Below are 18,508 nucleotides of genomic sequence, written 5' to 3'. Positions count from 1 at the left end.
GCAGCGCGCCCCTCCCGTCGTGGCCGCGCATGCTCAGTGGCGGGAGGGGCGGGGAGGAGGCGGCGGGCGCCCCAGCTGCTTTGCATTGACGCCGGCACCCGCTGGAGGTCACAGCTGGGGGCTGTGTGCGGCGTGCTGCCTGGTAGACCCGGCCCGGGAAACGGAGCCGGAGCCGGAGCCGCTCCGCCCGCAGCTCCCGGGTGAGCGCCGCTGCTTCAGCGCTTCTCGACGGCACGGCTTCAGATCCGACTGGAGCCGAGGAGGTCTCTCTTTCCCTACCCGGGCGGACGCGGCCTCGCCGCCCCGACCGGCTTCCTCCGGCCCCTACCCCTCAACGGCGAGAGATCTAGGCTAGCTTTCTTCGCCACCAGCCCTCGGACCAGGAGCATTTATTCGCGTGGCGGCAGGCGGAGCGGCGTGGGTGCCCGAGCCTCGAGAGTCGGCGGCTGCAGCGCCGCGGAGCGGGAACGAGACCGTGCGCGGGCGCAGCAGGGAGCTCACCTCCCTCGGGGGACTCGCCTGCTCTCGGGTCGGGAGAGCTGAAATCTCCTCCCCCGAAATTCCCCGGAAGCGCGGCGCGGCCGAGGCGAGCGCGGCGATGTGAGGGAGGCGGCCAGCGGCTCCCGCTTCAGGAAGGGCATGTTCGGAGGGGCGGCCGCGGTGCGGTGCCCGCCCCACCGCCCCCTCCCCACCGCCGCAGCTGCTGCGCCCGCACCGCGATAAAAGGGGCGGCCGCACTTCCTGGCGCGAGACTCGTGCTCGCCGCGGCCCGGTCAGGCGGCCGCGAGGCGCCGGGCTGGCCCTTTACTGACCGTTTCGCGGCTGCCCGCCAGCGTGTCGGCGACGCCGCCGCCAGCATGGGCTGTGCCCAGAGCATCCACGCTTCCGAGAGCCGGGCGGTGTACCACGGCGGCAACGAGGCCGAGGACGCGCCGGGCCCCGTGGCGCCGCCGTTGCAGCCCGGCGGTCCGCGCCTCCCACCCGGCCAGACGACGGCCGCCTCTGCCCGGTCCTGTGGCTTCAGCCTCGTGGAGTCCGAGCCAAGCGGCGGCAGCGGCAACGGCAACACGGTAAGGGGTGCCGGGCGGGGGCTCGGGGGCTCCGAGGCTGCGGTCCGCGGTGAAATTCGGGCTCCGTGGCGCGGCAGCTTTCCCGCAGGGCCGGGCGGGGCTCCCTCCCGGCTCGCGGTGCCCTGTCGCCCGCCTTTGGATGACTTTGACGGACGCCAGCGGACCGTCTTCCCAGGGCAGCGGCCGGAAGCGTACCAACCCTAGTCCTGGGGACCGTGCTTAGTAGAGTTGTGCTTAGGACGCTTTCTGAGCCGCGGCGTCGGTTCCTGGGACACATCCGACCCGACGTGTCGAGCAGGAGGGACCGCTGTGAACTTGACCCAGGCGCTTGAATCCATTACCTCCTAAACAGCGGGTACAGAGGAACCCCCCGCCCCCCAGGATATTCTGGCGCGACCCTGAACGTTAAATCAGTGTGAAGTTTGTTCTTTTGGTTCTCGTGGTGGAAAGGGAAGGTCGGCTTGCACTGTGAAGCCGGGGTACTGGACCCTACCACCGTGTTGCGTTTTCCCTCTGTCAGCTTTGCACAAGCATGCAGTTGCAGTTTTCCATTTTGTTTGGGACTATTAAAATGTAATCTGGAACATCTGCTTTGCTTCGTTGCACACGTATTTGAGGTTCACTTTCATTAGCATGCATGTTGTACTTGAAGCATATGTAATTAGAAAATAGTATCAGAAACGCGATTTTTGAAGCATTCAACAGAACAAAGTTAATTTTTTATTAAGCAGTCTTACTGGGACAGTTTGTGACTGTGTTTTTGAATTGCGTGTCTTCTCCAGCGCCTATTGCCTTGGCTATGTTTTGTCAGAGTTTCTGGGCTTAGTCTTTGTTAAGGTTTTCTAAAGGGAAGGTATTTTTCCTTTTTAAAAAAAGGAAAAAAATGTTCATGAAGGCAGACTGCAGCAGCTTTCGGGTTCTCTGATTTGAAATTTTAGAGCAGGAATTCACGCGTTTGTTTATGTGTTATTAAACTAGGGGAAAATATTCCTGTATGTATGGCTGCAGATTGTTGAGGATAATCCTTCTGGTTGCTGCTGTGCTTTAAAAGAGTCATTTGCGAAACTGTTTTGATTTTCTTGCTTATTGAGTACTGCTAGACCCCCCAAATTAGAGGGATAGAACTTGGTTCACTTTCTGTCTTAAATTTCTAACAGTCATCATGCCTTTTCTATAAAAGTGAAAAGTCTTTTTCGGTGTTGCATAACATAGATGAAGTGATTTCTCCCCCTGTCTTGCGCTATCTGAAAATTCAAATTCATTCTGATGATCAGATTTGGATTCCTTCTCCTACAGTCTTTGTAGAAACCTGTGATAGTTTAAAACTATTAACCTAAGCTGCTCTTAATGTCACTGTAATGCTTGTACGTTAAGCTACCTAACTGGCTTAAAAAAAAAAAGACGTCACAGGTGAAGTTGAATATGGAATCTATAACAGCTTTCAAGTGTTTGACCCAAATCTGATATTGGTTATCTTGCATTAAGTAATATTAAACTTTTAGTCACTAACGTAGCTTTTTAAGAAGGAGGCCCTGTGCCTTATTGGTCTTTTTGGGGCAGTGGTCCTGAATTCACCCAGGTGTCTTGTAAGCATTTTCAGTGTAGCAGCTTGCTCTTCTGCCATCCACATTGCCTAGAGGTCCCCTGAGTTTCTAAGAGTCTCAAGTATTCTGCCCATTGTCAGACCATTGTCTTGAGTTGGGGTCCAGAAAAATACATTCATCATTACAGTGCTTAATCCACTGGCATGCATATAGTAGGTGCTAAATAAATGTTTGTTGAGTTTTATTTTTGTTGTTAACTGAATGATGAAACTTTTTCAGTCACTGGAATTGGATTCCATGAAACCTCCAATGTAGGCTTTAAGGTTAGGTTTTTCAGGAGGAGGAGTCAAATTATAAATAACCCCACAACCATAGAAATAATAGTCCCATGCTTGTTATTCATGAGCTATATATGTTGATACCACATCTCAGTTACAGATATTTGTAATTAGGCATATCAGGTAAAGGCAGAGGTAGATATCAGCATTTTTTTAGTTCAGTATTTTTTCTTTAAGGAAATGAATCTTTTGAAATTAAGATATTCAATATACTCTGGAAATTTAAAAACCCATGTTTAGGGAAGATAAGTTTTCAGCAATTTAGCAAAGTCAAATTTTTGTATAATGTATTTGAATTCCTTTATATTAACATATCAAGATCCAATTTTAGTTCATTAAAAATATTTTTCTTAAAAATATAGTAAGTCAGCTTATTGTTGAGTGAATTCCAGTCAGAAATTCATTGAGGAAGTTTTTGTATTTCTATAGCATATAATAAACACCAGTTCATCAGAATGCTTGGGAGATTGATAATCAATTGCATTTTTGGATTAATCATCCCCTACACCTGTAGCGTATCCCACATGTGTTCCATGAAGCAATTTGTGGACTGTTAATAAGTATTAAATGAATAAAGTGTCCGTGGTCAAATTAGTTTGGGAAATACTGGCTCAGACTAAGTTTGGCAGATTTCTTTCATACAGGATTTGTCAGAAAGCCTAATTTCCTAAAATACACTCTGAATCTCCAAGTGGTGTTTAGAGTGTGCAACATTTCCCAAATGTGTTTGATTATGGAGCCCATTTGTTGAGGTATATCTTAGACAGGCCACATGTTAAGACACAATTCCTAACATGAGATACCGATATTCAAAGTACAAGAAATATACTTAACAGTAAAACTCAGTAAACATGATCTGCTTCTTAATGATTCCAAAGGTACTTTAGGATCTTGTAATACATTAGGCTGGGTCATCTTTATGAACTTATTTAAGTATTACTAAAAATACTCTGGCTGTTTATCCATTTCAGGAGTTATAGTCTATGTGGTTACAGATAATGAATGCTGTGTTCAGTTTGAACACTTACAGTTTTGTTTTGTATCAGGGTGCACTTTAACTGTAACATTTAATATTTTCTTGTCAGTCTTTAGATTTACTCCGTTTTCCCTTTCCTTAGCTAGGACTTTGAGTTGCCCTTGAAAGATTTGTGTGAGTGTCCGAGGAGACCCTATGCTCACCCTCCCTCCCTTTTTGCGAACACCCAGTGCAGTGCTAAAGATGGATGCCCTCCCCACCGTGTGTCACTGATCAGCTCTGTGAGGGGCAGTCACATCTGTTTTGTTCCCTGCTGTGTCCCCCCACAAAGTAAGCCTTCCACAAACATTGGTTGAATTGGAGAATTGTGTGGACTAGGCTGTAGAAGTGGAAAATCCAGCCAGCCCATATAAAGGAGAAATAGAAACCAGTTTTAAGTAGAGTGGAGGCTGTGGAATTTAGATTTGGTTTTTGGAAGTCTCTGGTACTGCTCTTTCAGAGCATTTGTGCTCAGGGAATAATATATTTCCACCCTCGTAAGCCCAGTAGATTTCCCTATAGAGATTTAAGGATTAGTGCAGCTGGGTGGGCAGAACACAACAGGTGACAGATGATGGCGTGGCCACACGCTAACCTCTAACCAGGGGTTACTGCCTTCAGCTCTCAGACCGATTCTCCATTTGTCTATCTCTAGTATCTGCTTGTGTCATTTCTTTTCACCCACCTAGTTTTCTCTTATTTTTCACCACCTTCCCCTTCTTCCTAGTCTTCCTCCTTCCTTTTCCCTGCCAGCCCACCATCCTCCACACAACTGGTGAAATTACCCACCCTAGTCCACCAAAGTTTAGTGGTTTCTTGGTGTTTCCTAGCTATGGAATAAAATTTGTTGCCTGCTCTTAACATACAGCGTGGATTAATCAAATTTTTATATTTTCCTAAAAGAAGGTGAATTTTTCTTTGTGTGTGACCTGAGTGACCCCCACGCCTGCAACTAGGGGTCACCGGCCCTTGGTAGATTATCTGGAGTTACTGAAAGTTTCCCTGTGAAAGTGTGGTTGAGGAAATGAGACCCAACTTTCTGTTCCTGAAATAGTGACTATAATTTTATCTTGAGCTCATGGGCTGTGAGTTCTGTCATCATTGTGTTCTTATGCCTTTTGGTGTATAGAATCTCATTATCTTGCCAGGCCTAGCTATAAACGTAACTGCTTTTAAAAATTTTCTTGAATGCCTATTATATACATAAAATGCTTTGTATTATGTATATACTTTTAGTGCTTAATATCATTGCCACCATCACTTTAAGTTTGGTTCCTAAGAGTGATGTTATGAATGTCACAGCTCTATCGGCTCAGACCTGCCCTGGGCTGGCCTTGACCCTGTCCTTGCTGAAGTGAGTGTTGGGATGGGGCCTGTGGTCCCTTCTGGCACAAATGTTCCCTGTGAAGTGGCTTATGACACTGGTTTTCCCTTGGACGGCTTGCCTGTTTGGATTGGGTTCTTCAGTAGGGGAAGGTTTGTGATGTGAGGCCGCAGGGTGAGGCAGACATCTCAGAATAACTTAAAATGCCTTCATGGGCAGAGTATTTTTAAAAATTAACATACAAAGAAATCAAAGAACCGAGGGAGAAGTTGCTTAGGACATGAGTAAGCCCTTGGTGGTATCCAAAGTCAGTGGCTTCAGCCTGGTTTCTCGACACAGTGGGATGGTAGGAGGCAAAGGACTCTGAAGTTCTTAGCAGACTGTTCATATGAGTAATATCCCCCTTTCCTTGATGCCTCCTACGTGGTAGGCACTGTGCTGGATGCCTTTCAGATATAATCTCATTTCAACCCTGTGAGGTGGCTAGTGTCATTTCCCTTTTGCAGATAAGGCGCCAGAGGTTAGAAACTCACCCAAGGCCATACATTAAGCTGGGATTCAAAGCCATTGTTCCTGGTGCTTATCTCCTGGCTTGTTGCTCTGAGAACCACCTGTCTCTATTCTATTCTCTATTCTGTCTCTATTCTACATCTACCATTCTGTGGCCTTCTGCTAGGTGACAGACATCGCAGGTCCACCTGGGTTTTAAGCAGGCATCCTGAATCTGTGTTATTAAGATTTTGTTAAGTCTTGACTTACTGGGGCAGTCAGTTCCAGCCCTACCTTAGGTTCCCATGTTTGTGGAAGTCGCAGCCATATTCAGCCCTGTCTCAGTTAATTAATCAAGTCAGGCATTTTGTGAGGCCCTCTGATCTGTCCTCTTCACTCTCTAAAATGAGTTGGCAGGCATCCCTCAGGGTACTTTTTCCTCTCCCTCGTGCTCAGGCTGCAGGTAGCCTTCCTTAGCCAGGACCTCCGCAGGAGCCAGGACCTCCGCAGGAGCCAGGACCTCCGTAGGAGCCAGCCTGGAGTGCAGCCCCTCGCCCCCTTCTTCTGCCCACAGTTCTGCACATACATATGCTCCCAGACTTAGGCCCAGCTGAAATCTTTCTTGAGGCCCTGGTTATACTTGCACTCTCTTTCCTCTGCTCTTGGGACTTTCTCCTATAGCCCTTGTGGGCTCGGTTTTCTTTTTTGAGCCTCCGGCTGGATTATAGGCCACTTGAGGGCAAGGACTGTGTCCTAGTTTCATTACAGTTCCCAGAGTGTTTGGCACACTAAGTAAATGTTCAGATAAATACACCAGTCTCTAAGGCTGAAAGGGCTTTTTATTCATATTCCACGGGTCTATCTCACCTGTTTAAATTTAACCAAAATTATTGGAGTGTGTTGTTATATGTTTTAATAAAAAGCCAAAATACCCTGAAGCCAGTGATTAATCTGTGGAGTGATTAGTAAAACTTTTGCCTCTCACTTTGGTCGTGTCAGGGTTGAGCAGTGTTCCTGGGTCTCGTCCTTCTGTTCTACTTTTGTTCTGCTCTGGTAAGAAGAGTGGTGGAATATCTTGTCAGAGAGCTGTTTTGACAACTTTTGTGTTGCAGTTTCTTAGCTACAGGCCTCATATGCAGTTTGCCCATCTATATAGACAGGAAGGATATCACAGATTTCCCCAGACTTTGGGGATGGCCTCAAAGAACTCAGCGAGGGTGGCTGGCCAGTTCTTTTATTCTGTGTGGATTGGAAACACACCTTCGATCTGTTGAGTTCATGTTCATTTACTGTCTGCGTGCCTCTCCCTTTCATGTCCTGCTAGTGTAAGTACAACAGCTGCTTCAGCCTTGTCACTCTGCTCATGGGACAAGCAAAGGGCTGGTGGCACATCAGCAGTTTCCACGTGGTCTTCAAATGTTTGCGGTTGCCGGCAGGTCCCTAGTGAGGTGTATTTGAAAGAACGGAGGTGGAGGAGCCAGAGGTGTTTGTTTTTAAGTCCAGCACTGTGAGGTAACGGCTGTGTAATATTTGGCAAGTTCTGATCCTAAGTTTTCTCAAGCATGAAATGAGACTAGAATACCTGGGTTTTGGTGAGGATCACTTAAAATAATCTGTGTGAAAGTGTTTTGTAAACTCCAAAGCACCAGTATGTGTAAGGATTGATCTTTTTCTTTCAGTTACCTTTTTCAAAGGCAAACTTCGCTCAAATATATCTGCTTTTTTTGGTTTTTTGATAACTTTTTTTTGATGTGGACCATTTTTAAAGTCTTTATTGAATTTATTGCAACATTGCTTCTGTTTTATGTTTTGGTTTTTGGACCGCGAGGCATGTGGGATCTTAGCTCCCCGACCAGGGATCAAATCCACACCCCTTGCTTTGGAAGGCAAAGTCTTAACCACTGGACCACCAGGGAAGTCCCTATCTGCTTATTTTTTAAAGCGCATCTCTTCCTTTTTAAAATATATTTTTGTCTTTTCCCTAATATTTTATTGTGAAAATTTTCAAACATACAACAAAGTTGAAAGAACTACCGTGTGTATACCTACCACCTAGATTCTGCTGTTAACACTTTCTTTTATTTGCTTTACCACTTCTCTCTATCCCTTTATCCACCCAGAAATCCATTTTATTTTTGGAGTCATTTCCAAGTAAGTTTCACATATCAGTATACGTGACTCCTGAACACTTCAGTATGCATATCACCTAGAATTAAAAATTTGTTACCTTTTTTTTTTTTTTGTATAAATGTGTATGCTTGTGTAATGCAAATCTCTGTCAGGATACAGACTATTACCATCACCCCAGAGAGTTCTCTGTGTTCCTCTTCCATTCCTAACTCCACCCACTAACAACCACAGTTTTTTTTTTTCCCATTGTAAATTATTTTTGCCTGTTCTAGGTGTCATATAAGTAGAATCTTATAAAAATAATGTATTCTTTTGTGTAAGGCTTTTTTCATTCAGCATAGTATTTTTGAGATTCATCTATGTTGCTCTTTTTTCTTGCTGAGTAGTATTCTGTTGTGTGACTAGATCACAATTCACTTATTCATTCTCTTCTTGAGGGATGGTAGGGCTGCTCTTAACTTTTGGCTATTAAGAATACAGCTGCTATGAATATTCTAGTATAGATTATAATGTGGGCATATGCTTTCATTTTTCTTGGGTAACTACCAAGAAGTAGAATTGCTGGGTCATAGGATAGCTATTATATTTAGCTTTTTAAGAAACTGCTTGACCTTTCTCCAGGGTTATACAATTCCACACTCCTGCCAACAGTATATAATAAAAATGCCGTTGGTCCACGTCCTTGCCACCGTTTGGTGTTATCAGTCTTTTAATTTTAGCCATTCTGGTGGGTGTGTAGTGGTATCTCCTTGTGGTTATGATTTGCATTTCCTTGATGGCTAATAATTTTGAGTATGTTTTCATGTGCTAATTGATTGTTTATATAACTTCCTTTTTGAAGTTTTTATTTTAACAGTTTTTTATTAAAAGGAAATATAAATATTTTCATGACCTCTGGGTAGGGAAGGATTTATTAAACAAGTTACCCAAAGCAGTTACCATAAAGGAAAAGGTTAATAAATTCAACTACGTTAAAATAAAGAACTTCTCATCAAAAGAGAGTGAAAAGGAAGGAAACCATAAACTGGAAGGAGATATTTGCAACACATAACACCAATGAAGGATTGGTATCCGGAATAAATATAGAACTCTTACAGTAGATAAGAAAAGGACAGCCCAGTTGAAAAATACGCAAAGACTTAGGGAGCTTATCAAAGAGGAAACCAAATGGCCAATACATGTGTGAAAAGATGTCAGCCTCACTGGGGAAATGCAAATTAAAACCACAATGAAATAACATTTTACACCCACCAAATGGGCAAATGTTTAAAAGCCTGACAGTATTTTTGAGGAATTCTTCAACACTGTAAGTAAAAGCATAAATCGGTTGGAAAACCATTGTCATTACCAAGTAGAGTTAAACATGTGATCCTATGACCTAGCAATTTCAGTCCTAGAGACACATATGTGTATTGAAACATGCATAAGAATGTTCATAGGAGCATTGCTTTTAAGAGCAAACTTTCTGATAAAACTCAAATATCCCTCAGCAACATAATGGATGAATAAATTGTGATATGCAAAGGAATGCTTTTCAGCTTTGAAAATGAATGGCTTGTAGGTACAGATGAACATAGATCAATCTCAAAAACAATGTTGAAAGAAAGAACTTAAAAAGAATTATACTTTATAAATTCTTCTATATTTAAAGTTTAATAGCAAAACAGTATGTTATATAGGAATATATGTGATGTACATATAGATATTAAAACTATAAAGAAAACTAAAGAAATAATTACAATAAAATTCAGTTAGGCAGAGAAAGTTTATTTTACAGACTAAAATTATTAGCAGGTTAATTTGAGTGCCTAGTACAGAAGATACAGGAGCCAAGCAGGAGGCCCTGCCCTCAGGGCAGAAAGAGTCCTCTCTGGACGTGTGGGGCAGGCCTCTGACCTGGAAGTGAGGATGACGCCTGAGGGATGGAGTGGGTGTTCAGAGAACTGGCAGGAGCTTGGTCTGGATTGGTCAGAAGGTGCAGAGGGAGGAAGGGAGGGAGGGGTTTGGCCTGGGCTAAGAAGACTGGGAGGACCTGGATGGGTAGAGAATGGGGGTGTGTATGGGGTGGGGGGTTGCTGGCTTGTTCCACAAACAGTGAGGAGGTTGACCAGGGATAGGAGGGAAGGCTTGAAAGCCAGGTTAAGGAGTTTGAAGTCCATCCTGTAAACTTCAGAGGACTTTCATTTTCAGCATTGTAGTTACAGGATGAATGTATTTTATGAAGATTAAGTTTTAGGAGGAAAGTGCACTGGGTGGGGTAAGGAAAAGTTAGAGGCGGGGCATCACCCAGGGGACTATTGTGGTGGTTCAGGCACAAGGTATGACCAGGTGTAACTAGGTAGTGCAGTGGTTTGGGAAAAGAAGGAAGAGCTGGCAGGCTAGGGAATGGATTGGATTTGGGGAGTGAGGGATGAGGGAAGTGGAGGGTGACTCAGAGGTTGGGGTTTACCAGCTTAGAAGGACTGTGATAACATGCTCAATTTCTACAGTGCTGTATAGTTGACTGGGCGCTATTTTTTTTTTTTTTAACTGAAGTATAGTTGATTTACAGTGTTGTGTTGATTTACAGTGCTGTGTTTTCTGGTATACAGCAAACTGATTATATATATATATATATATATATACACACACATATATATATTCTTTTTCATATCCTTTTCCATTGTAGTTTATTACAAGATAGTGAATATAGTTCCCTGTGATATACAGTAGGACTGTGAGGTAGGAAGGAGGGATTTTATTTTCCCTGTTGAAGACCTAAAAGAAGCAGAAATTTAAAGAGATCAAAGGACTTGCCCAAGTTTGTGGTGGCTGCTTACAGAAACAGGGTCACTATAATAGCATAGGGTAGAAGTCAGAGGAAAGAGAGGGTAGGGAATTTTTAAAAGCCTTTCTTGTATCTTGGTTCTGGATTTATTTTATAAAATAAACTTTTATTACTTTTTCTCTTACAAAAGTAATGTTCATTTTAGAAAACTTGAAAAAGAAAAGGACCTTAAATTGCATAATCAGGAGATAGCTACTCATAAAATGGTAGTATGTTTCCTTGCATCCATGTAGATAACTTTAAATAACTGTAATTAAAAACTATTTTTTAAAATGGTTTTATTCTTTTAGTTCTAGGAAACATTTAATTGTTATTTCTTCAAATGTTGTCCCCCCTTCCATTTCCTCCCTTCCCTTCTGCAGATTCCTCCAAATGATCGGATTTAGGCACATCTTTTATCTGTCCTCTATATCTCTTCAGTTTTCTTTTACTTCCCATCTCTGTGCTATAGTCTGGGAGGGTTCTTTAGCTCACTCTCCTAGCTCATTGATTCATTCCTCAGGGTCTACTCAGCTATCTAGCCCTTTGAGTTTTTTTAAATTTATTTTATTTTTGGCTGCACTGAGCCTTTGTTGCTGCGTGTGGGCTTTTCTCTAGTTGAGGCGAGCAGTGGCTTCTCTTGTTGCGGAGCACGGGCTCTAGAGCGCAGGCTCAGTAGTTGTGGCGCACGGGCTTAGTTGCTCCGCCGCATGTGGAATCTTCCCGGACTAGGGCTCGAACCCGTGTCCCCTGCATTGGCAGGCGGGTTCTTAACCACTGAGCCACCCTTCGATTTTTTAAATTGGACAGTTTCTGTATTCAAGATTTATGGTGTGTTCTTTTTATAACTGCTTATTCATGGGGTTTTTTTGTTTTGTTTTGTTACAGCATACTTGTTATCTTTTTGAGTATATTAATTATATACACTTTAAAGTCCTATTCTGATTGCTGTTTATTTAAAACATTTTTTGAGATATAAATGCAGTTAGCACAGTACACAAATCTTAAAGAGTATGGCTTGATAAAATTTTACCCACATATGCTGCATGTAATGACCACCCAAATCAAGAGAGAATATTTCCAGCACTTCAGAAGACTGCCTTGTGGCTGTTGACTGATTTTTTTTTAGTATTTCTAACATGTTATTATGAGAAATCTCAAATATGTAGCATTCTTGAAAGAATTTTGCAGTGAACCCTTGTGCACCCCAAACTCCTGTATTTTATGGTAGCATTTTACTGTACTTGCTTTATCATATATGGTCAGCCCTCTGTATCCATGGGTTCTACATCTGAGGATTCAACCAGTGGGGGTGTGTGTGGGGGAATCCAGAAAGTTCTAAAAAGCAAAACTTGAATTTGCCTTTTAATAACGATTTACATAGCATTTACATTGTAGTTACAGCAATTTACATAACATTTACATTGTATTAGGTATTATGAGTAATCTAGAGGTGATTCACAGTATACATTATACGAGAGGATGTGCTTAGGTTATGTGTAAATTCTGTGCCTTTCATATAAGGGACTTGAGCATCTGTGGATTTGGTATCTGAGGGAATCTTGGAACCAATGCCCTGCAGAAACCAAGGGACAACTGTGTATCTGTCTGTCTATCATCTCCATCTCCTTTTTCTTTGATGCATTTTAAAGTAGTTGCAGACATCAGTCCACTTCTCCTAAAATATTGCAGCATGCATATCATTAATTAGAGTCCAGTATTTGGATTTTTCTTCTGAGGTAAAATTTACATGCAGTGAAACACACAGATATTTATTGTGCATTTGCTGAGTTTTGACAGATGCATACATACATCTGTGTAATCCAAACCTCTGTCAAGGTTATAATATTATCTGTCCAGAAAGTTCACTCATGTTCCTTCCCAGGCTGTCTCTCCCTGCCATCCCTGCAACCACCTTCTAATTTTCTTCCCACCATAGATTAGCTTTGTCTGTTCTGGAACTTCATATAAGTGGAATTATGTAGCATGTACTCTTTTATGTAACACTTCTTTCACTCAGCATTACGTTTTTGAGATTAATCTATGTTTCATGTATGAGTAGTTCATAGTATGGTGACTATTAACTTTTAAAAGCTCATGATCCACATTGTTAAATTGCCCTCTAGAAAGACGTGATCAAATTTTAGTATCACAGGAGCATATGAGAGTGCTTGTTATGCTTTCAACAATCTGATTGTGGGAGAGTGATATTTTATTAGTATTTTAATGATAATTTATTTCATTTATTGTTACTTTTTCTTTTCCAAGTGTGTTTTGGACAGTTGAACTTCCTCTTCAGTGAATTCATGTCTGTTGCCTATTTCTCTGTTTGGGTTTTAGAGTTTAAAAAAATTTTATTTATGAGAGCTTTTTAATGTGTTTGGGAATTAAGTTTTGATCTCTTGTGCTTATTGCAAATCTTTTTCTCTTTATTGGATGTATTACTTTAAAAATAATAGACAATTTTAAAAAATTGTAGACATTTTACATTTTTATGAAATCAAATCTAGCACTCTTCCTTCTTTTATGTTTTTTTCCATCTGCTTTATACAGCCTCCTCTTTTATTACAGTATACAGAGTGTAGAAAATTAGCAAATGCTTTCACAACCTAGGGATCATTTATTATAACATGTTAGTACATATCCTTCCAGATTCTTTCTCTCTCCCTCTCTCCCTCCCTCCCTTTCTCTCTCTCCCCCTTTCTGTCTCCCTGTCTTTCTCTCTCTCCCTCTCTCCCCCCCGCATCTATCTCTCTATCTGTACAATTGCATTTTTTCACTGAAATTAGATTATATAGTACATACTGGGTTTTTAAAAATTGTGAAGTATACATAACATAAAATGTACCATTCTAATCATTTTTAAGTGTTCGGTTCAGTGGCATTAAGCACATTCACTTCGTTCTGCAACCACCACCACCATCCATCTCCAGAACCTTTTCATCTTCCAAAGCTAAAACTTCACACCCATTAAACTCCTTAATCCCTCCTCCCCCAGCCCCTGGCAACCACCATTCCCTTTTGACTACTCTAGGTACTTCATATAAGTGGAATCATGTAGTACTTGTACTTTTGTCATTGCCCGATTTCACTTAATGTAATGTCTTCAAGTTTCATCCATGTTGTAACATATATCAGAGTTTCATTCCTTTTAAGGCTGAATAATATTCCATTGTATGCATATACCACATTTTGTTTATCCATTCATCCATTGATGGACACTTTGATGGCTTCTGCCTCTTGGTTATTGTGAACAATACTGCATATGAACATAGGTGTGCATATCTTTGAATTCCTGCTTTCAATTCTTTTGGGGATATATACACCCAGGAGTGGACTTGATGGATCATATGGTAATTCTATTTTTAATTTTTTGAGGAACCAACATAAATACATACTGTTTTGCAATGGACTTTTTACAGCCAATAATCTGCACATTTCCATTTCCGATAATTTTTTTCTTTTTCTTTTTTTTGCGGTAAGCGGGCCTCTCACTGTTGTGACCTCTCCCGTTGCGGAGCACAGGCTCCAGACGTGCAGGCTCAGCGGCCATGGCTCACGGGCCCAGCCGCTCCGCGGCATGTGGGATCTTCCCAGACCTGGGCACGAACCCGCGTCCCCTGCATCGGCAGGCGGACTCTCAACCACTGCGCCACCAGGGAAGCCCAGATAATTTTTATTTTTTCTTCCTTTATTTTAAGCTTACGTCCTTATCCATCCAGGTATATAATACAGTATTCATTCATTTGTTTTTGAATTTTTCATTTTGATTATTTAATTCCAACATTTAGTTTTTAAAATTTGACATTTATTTTGGTTATATAATGTGAGATAACTCTCCAAAATAGCTAGTTATTATTCCAGCATCTTTTATGTGAATAATTATTTTTATTCCCAATTGATTTATACTTTCACCTTTATCATATCTTTGCACTGTCTTTTTTTATTTGGCTGTGCTACATGGCATACGGGATATTTAGTTGCCCAACCAGGGATTGAACCCATGCCCTCTGCAGTGGAGGCACAGAGTCTTAACCACCGGACCGCCAGGGAAGTCCCTGCATTGTCTGTTTTTGGTTATCTATTCTTGCTTGTACTGTTACTGCACTGATTTCATTTTTTATAGCTTTATATGTTTTAATAGTGTCTGATAAGGTTAATCCTTCTCATTATGCTCCATTAAAAAAAATTTCCTTAACCCATTCTTGTCTATTCTTCCATGTTAATTTTGTTCTACCCTCAAATTTTGGGGAGATTTTCCTTGTATTGGAGTTAAATCCACTGTAATTTGGGGAGAATTGATAGCTTTATAGGATTCTTCTGTCTGTACGGATGAATTTATTGTTTATCTTATTTTATGTATTTTCATATGGGTCTCATTTCTTTTTAGGATAATTTTGTTGTAGCCAGAATCTTTTCTGCATTAAATCTTTTAACCAATTATTTCAATTAGATAAAATATATTGATGTTGCTGAATTTAATAAGTATCATTATAGTTTCTCAGTTGATTGTCTTTTTTTATTATTGTGAAATAGATAAATTTTAAGTGTAGAGTGTCTTGGATTTGAGATAAATGTTTCCATTATTAGCTGACTGATGGTTTTGGGTTTTTCTTTCCAAAAGTATCAGTAATACTTCTTAATCTTTGTTTTCTTATTGGATTGCTTTGGAGTTTCAAAACATTGTTAAATAATAATGGTGTTAGTGTGCATCTTTGTTTCATCCTGATTTTAATGGTAATGTGTCCAGTTCTTCACCCTTAGGTGTGATATTGGCCTTTGGTTTTAAGACAATATGCATGCATAAGAGATTTTAAATTTAAAAAATTGTTTTTGCCATAATGTATTTTTTAAAATTGAAGTATAGTTGGTTTATAATGTTTCAGGTATACAGCAGAGTGATTCAGTTATATATATATTCTTTTCCAGATTCTTTTTTTTTTTTTTTTTTTTGCAGTACACGGGCCTCTCACTGTTGTGGCCTCTCCCATTGCGGAGCACAGGCTCTGGACGCACAGGCTCAGCGGCCATGGCTCATGGGCCCAGCCGCTCTGCGGCATGTGGGATCTTCCCGGACCGGGGCATGAACCCGTGTCCCCTCCATCGGCGGGCGGACTCTCAACCACTGTGCCACCAGAGAAGCCCCAGATTCTTTTTCATTATAGGTTATTACAAGATATTGAATATAGTTCCCTGTGCTATACAATGGGTCCTTATTGTTTATAATTTTATATATAGTAGTGTGTATCTGTTAAATCAAAATTTTAAAATGTAAATTTTAAATGGATACTTTGTATAGTATTATGTCCTGACTTTTAAATTTAATAATAAATTGCAGCTATAGTCGATCCTTGGTATCTGCAGGAGATTGGTTCCAGGACCCCCAGTGGATGCCAAAATCTGTGGATGCTCCAGTCCCTTATATAAAATGGTATAGTACAGTGGGCCCTCCGTATCTGAGGGTTCTGCATCTGCAGATACAGAGAGCCAACTGTATTTTCCCATGTCATTAAAATTTCTTCAAAACATAATTTATATGGCAGTACTAATGTTGCCATGTACATCTTCTTACTTAAGTCTTTATGCATATCTGTGATCATTTTCTTAGGATTTATTTTTAGAAGGAGAATCTATTATTTTTAAGTCTTGATTGAAAAACAGTTCTGTTACAGCAAGTTTTAAAACATTTTGGGCAGTCTATAATGAAAAAGCAGTATGTTTTATTTAAAATTTTATTTATGAACTTGGCCAGATAAGTTACATATTGAAATCTTCCATTTTGTTAGAATTTTATTACTTAATGAGACTTTTAACTTTACCATACCCAAGTTCCTCATTTTATGGAGGAGGAAAGGGCAAAGTATTCTCCTGTCTAGCGGTTTTATTGTATCAGAAGCAATAAAGAAATTGAACACTTGAAATTTCTGGTATCATTTGGGTATCAGAATTTGGATATCATTAGTGAAGTTGCTTGATTATTGCAAAATGGTTCTTTTTTCATTTTAAAGTCATATACAGATACCTATTTTCTTCTAGGTTTGTAACCCATACATTTGGAGTTGGAGTTATGCAGTATTTATGTAGTCATTCACTACATATTTGACTGGCTTCATTTACTGCCCTAACGTTTTTATTTTTTATTTAAAAAAAAAATAAATAAATGAATATTTATTTATTTATTTATTTATTGCTGGTGTTGGGTCTTCGTTGCTGCCTGCGGGCTTTCTCTAGTTGCGACGAGCGGGGACTACTCTTCTTTGCGGTGTGCGAGCTCCTCACTGCGGTGGCTTCTCTTGTAGCGGAGCACGGGCTGTAGGCGCTTGGGCTTCCGTAGTTGTGGCACACAGGCTCAGTAGTTGTGGGGCGCGGGCTTAGTTGCTCCGCGGCACGTGGGATCTTCTCGGACCAGGGCTCAAGTCCGTGTCCCCTGCATTGGCAGGCGGATTCTTAACCACTGCGCCACCAGGGAAGCCCCCCTAACATTTTTAGATAAAAGCAGGAAGTCTTGTTCCTTTTGCCTCCCGAAGCATTTATGCCATATTTTTTTTGTTATTCTAGTGTTAAGGGTCCTAACACTAGGGTCCTGAGAAGCCAAAGATTCCAAGTGAGGTGAGGCTTTATTTCAATAAAGCCTTGCCTGGGCTGAAGGCAGGCATGAGGTCGGCCTGGCACTGCAGTCCAGCAGTATTATCAAAAGCTCAGAACACCATTATGGGGGTAACTGATAGTCGACGGTATGAGCCAACATATACTTGTTTTTAATACTGACAAAAATCAGTCAGTACTTCTATTAGACACTCATCCCTACAGTGAGATTAGTTTTCAGAGACTGAGTTAGAAAGTGTTTTAGAGGCCTTCTAGTCTCACTTCTCCCCCATTATAGGAATTCACGCATCAACTTTGCATCTACACAGAGAACTCTGGTTTGGTAAGTTTGCGTGATAGTCACCGATTCTTTATTAGACAACAAAGTATTGGATCACAACAAAATCTTCCTTCATTCATTCAAGCCACATTTATTTAGAGCTTACTGTGCACTAGGAACTGCACTAGGCATTTGCAGGTAATGTGAGATGAGTGATGTAGCCTCCCCTTTTAGATGATACACTTGTTAGGGAATAGGCTTGCCTCTATTTGTATGTGTCTCCCTGACCCCTCATTCTCCAGTGCTTGTTCAGAAATCTGAATATACCATTGCTGTGATACAAAGAGGGCAGGAGATGGGCTTACCTGGTGGTGCAGTGGTTGAGAGTCCGCCTGCTGATGCAGGGGACACGGGTTCGTGCCCCGGTCGGGGTAGATCCCACATGCCGCAGAGCGGCTGGGCCTGTGAGCCATGGCCGCTGGGCCTGCGCGTCCGGAGCCTGTGCTCCGCAACAGGAGAGGCCACAACAGTGAGACGCCCGCGTACCGCAAAAAAAAAAAAAAAAAAAAGGAGGGCAGGAGAATTAGCATCAGACTTGGATTTGAATTCTGGCTTTGGTACTTACTCAGCTGTGAGCTTGGGCAAGTCATGGAACTCGTCTGTGAGCCACAGTTCCTTGTATATAAAATGAGCATATGGGGACTTCCCTGGTGGTGCAGTGGTTAAGAATCTGCCTGCCAATGCAGGGGACATGGGTTCGAGCCCTAGACCGGGAAGATCCCACATGCCGCGGAGCAACTAAGCCTGCAAGCCACAACTACTGAAGCCTGCATGCCTAGAGCCTGTACTCCACAACAAGAGAAGCCACCACAGTGAGAAGCCCGCACACCACAACAAAGAGCAGACCCCACTTGCTGCAACTGGAGA

General features: G+C 41.8%; 1 protein-coding gene across 2 annotated transcripts in view; it reads left to right on the top strand.

Moving 5' to 3' along the window:
• Positions 1–857: 857 nt before the first annotated feature.
• PDE8A (phosphodiesterase 8A) overlaps positions 858–18,508 on the top strand; it is a gene marked incomplete at both ends in the record, with an annotated part of 152,574 nt that continues 134,923 nt past the window's right edge. For both annotated transcript variants that reach the window (XM_079700005.1, XM_079700004.1), the window contains one exon: positions 858–1,070. In XM_079700005.1, the coding sequence (XP_079556131.1) occupies positions 858–1,070 (213 nt within the window). The remainder of the gene's footprint in view (positions 1,071–18,508) is intronic.

This window comes from Hyperoodon ampullatus (genome assembly GCF_949752795.1).
Source record: "Hyperoodon ampullatus genome assembly, chromosome: 3".
Taxonomy (NCBI): Eukaryota; Metazoa; Chordata; class Mammalia; order Artiodactyla; family Ziphiidae; genus Hyperoodon; species Hyperoodon ampullatus.
This window is presented reverse-complemented; position numbering and strand designations above follow the sequence as displayed.